We start from the raw sequence: 7275 nt of genomic DNA, 5'->3' as shown, positions 1-7275 counted from the left end.
TCTCTCTTCTTCCCCTCCCCTCCTCTCTCTCTCTCTCTCTCTCTCTCTCTTTTTCTTTCTCTCTTTCTTGGCTAGTGAGTAGCGGCATAAGCCAGCGTGCGGAATCAACATCAGTGAATTACGAAATTATCTTGGATATGAACTCTTCGACATTTGTCGGGTAAGATCATCGTTTCTTCTAAATTACAATCCATGTTGAAATACGCGTGACTCTGCCTCTTCAGATCACTCTAAAATAAAAAATGTAATCGTAGTGCATTTATTTATTACGATAAGAACATATATTAAAAAAGAAAGAAAGATCGGATAAGCATGACTTAAAACTACCGGTAATCTTACAGTCAATATTAAGTTCAAGCGTTATAATCTAATATCGAGTTGAATTATTTTCGATTTAACTAATATGTAGGATTACAATTTTAAAATATATAATTTTAAAATATGTTAGAACATTGTCAGTTATATTAAAAGATAAAAATTATTTTATGTAATGTTTATGTTTTATCGACATATACACACAAAACTTGAAAGAGAGACAGATCTCGCGAAAGAATAAAGGATCAGAGATGGAACTCGTTTTTCGATTGTCGTGCAATGGGTCGAGCATCGCAAGGCCAAATCGGCCTTGTCGTTGGGTGTCCCAAGGAGAACACATATTTCGTCGTCAAGAGACGAGTGATGTCGTTCGATAAAAAGATTTGACTTGGAGCGTAGCTTTTCGCAAGTCGGCGCATTTTTACGTTTAATTGGGCGCAATGCCTCGTTTGGTAAACATTTTAGTAAAATGAATATCTTTTTTGAATAAAAATAAAATCGTCATCGGATTGTTGGTTATAGGTACTTATGATAATATTCTTTTATGTTACTAACAGTAGAATTTTAATTTTTTTTCATAATTAATATATACGTTTTTCAGATCCAAGGTTTCTCGACTCTTGATTGAATTTGATAACTATCTTCATTCAATACGATCGATTGTGAGGTGATCGCACATTTATCGTGTATTTGCCGCGAGAAGAAATCCTAAAAATAAAATGATTCGAAATATTTAATGTGCGAAACTCCACTGCGCAAGTCCGTCCGCGCTAAAATTACTCTCGCTCGTGTATCTACTTAAATACATTTCTACTTGCTGCGGTTTATTGGCTGGGTTCCGAGCATTACGGCGTGGCCGCCATGAGCATGACCGATTTGATTCGCCATGACCGAACTTTTCTGAGAAATTTACACTTTAAGAAAATAATACTTTTCATAATTTGTGATAACATGATATAGAAGAGAATAAGAAAAATATTTTTGGCTAAATCAATCAACTTTTTTTAGGAGATTTTTACAAACGATAAACATTTTTTTTAATTTTGGGAAATTTTTTAAATTTCCCAAATTTATTAAGTGCAGAAAATTATTAAAATACTAATGAATTTCATGATGGCTAAAATAAAAAATAAAAAAATAAACATTTATTTATAATAATTGTATTAGTCATCGGTACTGATAATAACAAGATCGATATAGTATATCGTGAATAATTTATTTATGTCAAAATAACGTAGAAGAAGTTGGCAAATTTTCCACAAGAAGCACTATCTTTTTCAACGAAGTATTCATGAATCTGCTGAAAGTGAGAGTCACGTGCTGTACTGGTTGTGCCAAGATAAAAACGCCTGCGCTCCGGCACAGTATTAGACTTGACTCCAAAATTCTATTATTAAAATTTTCAGCTTCTTCTATTCATTGCTAAAGAAGAGTTTTGTTTAATTCTTGAATGAATTATTTACATATATAATAACTAATGAAATTAATACATTCTACATACTATTTGTTTTTGTTACACTTTGCAATAATTTCATGTTAGATTTTTTATTGAACATTTTATTGACAAAATTTACATATACAAAGACTACTATTACATATATTTTATTATAAAAAATATTTATTTTCTATTATTATCTCTTATTGAATTATTATCATATTCTTTTTCTTTACAAGATTTTATTACATTGATTTTATTAACATGATTCACATAGAAATCGCATTGAGTTCATAGTTTAAAAATAAATCAACGAAATGTATAATTTTGAAGTTAAGCAAAAGTATAAATCTAATTATAAATCTAAGGAAACTAAATTTTCATATTTAATTCGCAATCTTTTTCTCACTTTGTGTATAAGAATCTTAGAAATTATTTGTAATTGTTTTTCTTAATTCTTTGATAGTAATTAGAATTGTCAATATTGTGTAACGACCTACATTTACACAACTGCGAGATATCTTCCAATTGCACTGTGATTCCAGTGGTGTTGTTTAATCCTTTTAAGGAAATATCTGACCATGTTCTCCTAAAAGACATTTTAATCAACTATCAGATTGTACATAGTTTTGATCGATAGAAGAAATATGAAATAATTAAGTATTTTTTGTATTCCCAATTTAATTATCACGATAAATTTATGTATGTATGAATGCTCTGAGAACAATACGGATTAATGATTTCTTAAAATAGATAGATAGAAATTGTATTTAAGAGATTGTATTCAAGTTTAATTATTTTCTTAATTGCAATTATTACAATTTATATATTTATAAATAAATATATACATTAATAAATCATCATACATCATTAAATTATAAATTAAATTTGAACATATGTATGAAATGTAAATGTACGTGCGCAAAGTATGAATACACACAAGATGAGTCATCTTTAAAGTAGTTGCATTCCAGTGATAAGATAGCAATGTCTCATGCAAACGAAGAAGACTAGATTAATTATTCCTTTCAAATGTGTATATTTTTGAGAAAACAACATATCACGAAAAAATGATTCTTTTTTATGAACATGTCATAATGTTGCATTGCGTAAGGAGCAGGTTTAATTTGAATAAACTGATTAATGTGTTCAAATTATAGCAAAATTACAGTTTAAAAATATATTTTTAATTAAAAGGAAAAATATATTAAAATTACAATAATTAAATATATTTTAATTTAAAACAATTAAAAGTACAGGTTTTGTGTGTGTATGTGTGTGTGTGTGTGTGTGTGTGTGTGTGTGTATACAGAGTGAATCAGAGTTGTTGAACCAGCTTTTTATCCTATCAAAAAATAATTGACTGCACACGTTATTCAATTAGGTACGAAGTCGATATAATAAATATTGATTTTGCGAAGAAGTTATTTTATGATACATTTGACATCTCTGTTTATCTAAAACTGTTAAAGTGGTTTCCATTATATATTTCGCTAAGAAACAAATTATTTAATTAGTAAATTTATCTAAATTAATGAATTGTTCGATTTTTGTTTACAGAAATCCGGATGTCATGGTTGCAGGTATGTACACATGTCATACTTCTTTTTATAGTAAAAAGAGATAAATATAAATTTAAAAAATATATCGCATCAGACATCGTATCTTAAAGATAATGAATAAGAATTTCAAATAAACATTATTAAAGTTACATTTTAATAAGTTTATTAGAAAATGTTAATTAGTTAATTATATCACTTCTTTGTATTATATTGTATTACTTATAATTTATATGATTTTAGGGCCACCTCCACCGCCACCTCCTCCACCTCCTGTGTCTGGTCATTTGCCAGCTATGAGGATAAATACTGCCGAGGTAAGATGAAATCGTAAGATATAACGAGACTCAATGATAGCGTCAAGTGATTCATTTATTAAATAGAATTCTGTAAATAAAATTTTTTTCACAAATACAAGAAAGAAGTCAATTATTTAAATTTTCTCTGGTATTGAACACAATTCTAAAATATTCTATTATATTTTGAGAAATTTATTTTGAAAAGTTAAAGTACAGCATATGTTGATATATAAAATTTTATTTCTTTTAAAATTAAATATACTTAAAAAAATTTTTATTTAAAAAATTTTAAATATTGAAATAGATATTAGGCTGTATACCCCATATTTATAGTAAAATGTTAAATCTGTTACATTATGGAAAAAAGTATTGTATTTTACTGTAACTGTAAAAATTTAGCCTTAACTTTAGTCTTTAATTGTTTAATTAATAGCTAATAATAAATAATAATAATTCATCTTTTTTTGTTTGTTGATTCGCGACATATAGAACGCAAAGAGGCCACAGGTAGTTAGCAATGATGTTTATGAACCACCAGCAGCCATTCAGAATGCTATGCTAACGAAGGACAAAAAACCTTTTACTTATACTCCGGGTATGGGCGGCAAATTAGATCTCTCGCAGATTCGTAGTCCACGAATGGCGAGAAGAGTAGCGAAAAATGCTAATGATGAGGGCATAGAGGGACCATCAAAATCTGCTATCGAGTCAAAGCAATCGCCTGTAGTTTCTCCCGCAACGAATCTCTTGGTGCCTCAAGTCGCGGTACCTGTTTTTCCTTCCAATGTGCCACCCCAGCCACCCCATAGGATGTCACAATCACCTTCAGTCAATAGAACATTGTCGAACGGTAATTATTTATATCCTTTTTCCATTCCTTTGAAAATTATATAGCATTATATATAGGCAATTTCTATCTTATATTCAATTTTTTAAAGTTTGATATATACTGTATTGTTGTACAATATAATAATCTGTTCTGGATGTCAATTAAAAAAATTTTTAAACAAATATGTATGATAAAATCATGATCAGTTATGAGTTGTAAATAATTGATGATATTTATTTGGTGAAATTGTAACGGAAACATTTCAATTTTTTTTATAGCTGTGGACAAACAAGCTGAACCAGCAAGAAATATTACAAAGGTGGATACTAAAATACCGATCACAGTCACGTCAAGTCAGTCGAGCACTCCTGAAAGTCCGAGTACTCCTACTCAAATCACTTTAGCCAAGGCTCCTACACCTTGGATGCAGAATAAAAATAAGCCCCAGGAAGAATTGCCTGAATGGGCTAAACGCACGAATGTGAATAAAACGATTGGCAGCGACTCGTCGGAGAATTCAGTTTCTCCGATTTATGTTCAAGTCCAACAAGCGTCTCCGCAATGTTCACAAGCGAAACAAAAGCAAGAGCAAAAACAATATTCGATTCCACAGTGTCAACAAACAAAACCGCAACAATTATCTCAACAGCCGCAGCAGCAGCAACCGCAGCAACAGCAGCAGAGGCAGAGTATCAATTCTGTAACGTCACAACAAACGAATTCGCAACCGCATGAACGAGTTGTACCTATCCGAGTAAGTTGGTAAATTAATTTCTTGCTAGTTCTTAAAATATCGTTTTTATTTTTTTAACATTATGATATTCTTTAGATCGAAGATAGACCATCGGTATTTGATGTGAAGCGTGATTCTGGTCATCATCAATTTACCAAACAGCCTCCAACTGTGCATCATCAGCAACGATGGGGTCAAGTACCTGCACAACATACATTTGAGAATCAGACACAAAATCATCCGCAAAATCAAAAGCAGTCTCAGATTCATGTCACATCTCGGCCAGATTCGACTGGAACGACTTATATTATTCCTCTCGTAGTGGAAGGTAGCGAGAAAAGAAATATGCCACCAACTACGGAAAATAATATTAAGATTGGAAAACCAGCAAGAATGTAAGTTCAAAACTAAATTAAAGTAAATTAAATTAAAATGTAATTAAATTTATATAAATTAATGTATATTTAAGTTATTTAAGTAATATACATTTTTTTAATTAATAAGTAATATAGTTTGTATCTTGATAATAAACAATTCAATTTTGGTAACATACAATTAATCATATATTAAAGTTTATTTAAAAAGTAATTTTAAATCGTGTTTCAAAAAATGTTTAACAAATTTGTTAGTTATTAACATTCACAATTTTATTTTAATTATTAATTATAACTAAAATTCTTGACAGAGTGCAACAGCGGAGTCTCGACCTTAATCAGCAATGCGAGCCTGGTCCGATTCAGTCGCGATCATTTCGTGTCCTTCAAAAAATAACGGACACAGACGAATTAAACGATGTTGGTACCGAACAAATACGTAAAATGGAATTAAGTGAAGATGAAAAACTACTCATGAATAAATTTAAAGAACAAGGTAGAATAATATTATTTATGTATCTACCATATTAATTTTTTATTATATCGATTTATAATGTGTACAGAAATATTTTATGTGTAAATAGATATATTTTTCAAATTATACATTTATATTAATTATTATCAATATAATATAATGTAAATTATTTTTAATACGGTTTTTAAAGACTAATTGATTTAATATTTTAAATTAAACTATCGTTTGAAAACTTGAAATGATAAATATTATATTTTACAGTCGACCAAGAGATTTATCTTCATCAAGAGAAAGATCCAAGATATCGTGGTGCGGCAATACCTTCACGAGCTTTCCGTTTTTTACAAAATATGACAGATTCGAATGATGCTTCAGTAACTTGTGCTGGTAAGATTGTTTTTATCTAAAAACTTTTATTAATGTTGAATTTCATTAAAAGTATAATAATATATACATTGTAACTTCTTGTTTTTTAAAGCAATCAAACCTCCTTAGTATTCAAACAATAAAGATTGGATATTACAAATATAAACAATATAATAATTCTAATTTTATATGTTACAGTACCACAAAACGTTGCAAATAAACGGCAAAACAGAAATTCTAAGTCGTTTGGTAAGTATGTGTAACTGCAAAAATAAATTTTGTTTTTTTAATTTTATTAAAATAACTGAAATATAATAAATTTGTAATCATTTTCATACAGAAGAGACACAAGCAAATTTGCCACCCAGTGAACAACAAGTACAAGAACCGAAGAAATACACGGGTAGTGCAATTCCTTCTCGATCATTCAGGATATTACAAGCAATGACAGCATCAGAAAATAATGGTAAATATATTTGATTCAAATATTTTTACAAAATTTATCTCACTAAGAGAATATTTTTAAAAATATTACGAATATCTCAAATCAGTTTTTTTCCACATTTTTTCCACATTTTTTACGTATAAGAAATTTAAAGAAATTACAATTTCAATTTTGGGAAAATATTTTGAATTATTTCATAATCTTCTTACGTGATACTTAACATAAATATACAAATTAATAATTTATTCTGACATACACATTCCTTGTTCATAAATTAATTGTAGAAGCTTATTTATATGTGTACATTAATATATCGTAATAAGTGCTTTATATTCTAATGACTACTTTATTGACATAACATACGTCACAACGCTCAAATTTCCCAATCCTGTGTTCACAGGAATAATAAAATTTTCTTGGCTCTATATATATATATATATATATA

At 28.9% G+C, this 7275-nt stretch overlaps 1 protein-coding gene across 1 annotated transcript in view; it reads left to right on the top strand.

Moving 5' to 3' along the window:
- Positions 1-137: 137 nt before the first annotated feature.
- The window catches only part of LOC105617409, an 11743-nt gene continuing 4605 nt past the window's right edge, over positions 138-7275 (top strand). The window contains exons 1-10 of the mRNA XM_012198963.1: positions 138-160; positions 3311-3333; positions 3553-3626; positions 4098-4458; positions 4716-5191; positions 5267-5565; positions 5856-6040; positions 6281-6406; positions 6584-6634; positions 6726-6851. Coding sequence (XP_012054353.1) covers positions 138-160; positions 3311-3333; positions 3553-3626; positions 4098-4458; positions 4716-5191; positions 5267-5565; positions 5856-6040; positions 6281-6406; positions 6584-6634; positions 6726-6851 — 1744 coding nt within the window. The remainder of the gene's footprint in view (positions 161-3310; positions 3334-3552; positions 3627-4097; positions 4459-4715; positions 5192-5266; positions 5566-5855; positions 6041-6280; positions 6407-6583; positions 6635-6725; positions 6852-7275) is intronic.

Source organism: Atta cephalotes (assembly GCF_000143395.1).
Source record: "Atta cephalotes unplaced genomic scaffold scaffold00013, whole genome shotgun sequence".
NCBI lineage: Eukaryota > Metazoa > Arthropoda > Insecta > Hymenoptera > Formicidae > Atta > Atta cephalotes.
The sequence above is the reverse complement of the archived record's forward strand: the minus strand, read 5'-3'. Positions and strand labels throughout refer to the sequence as shown.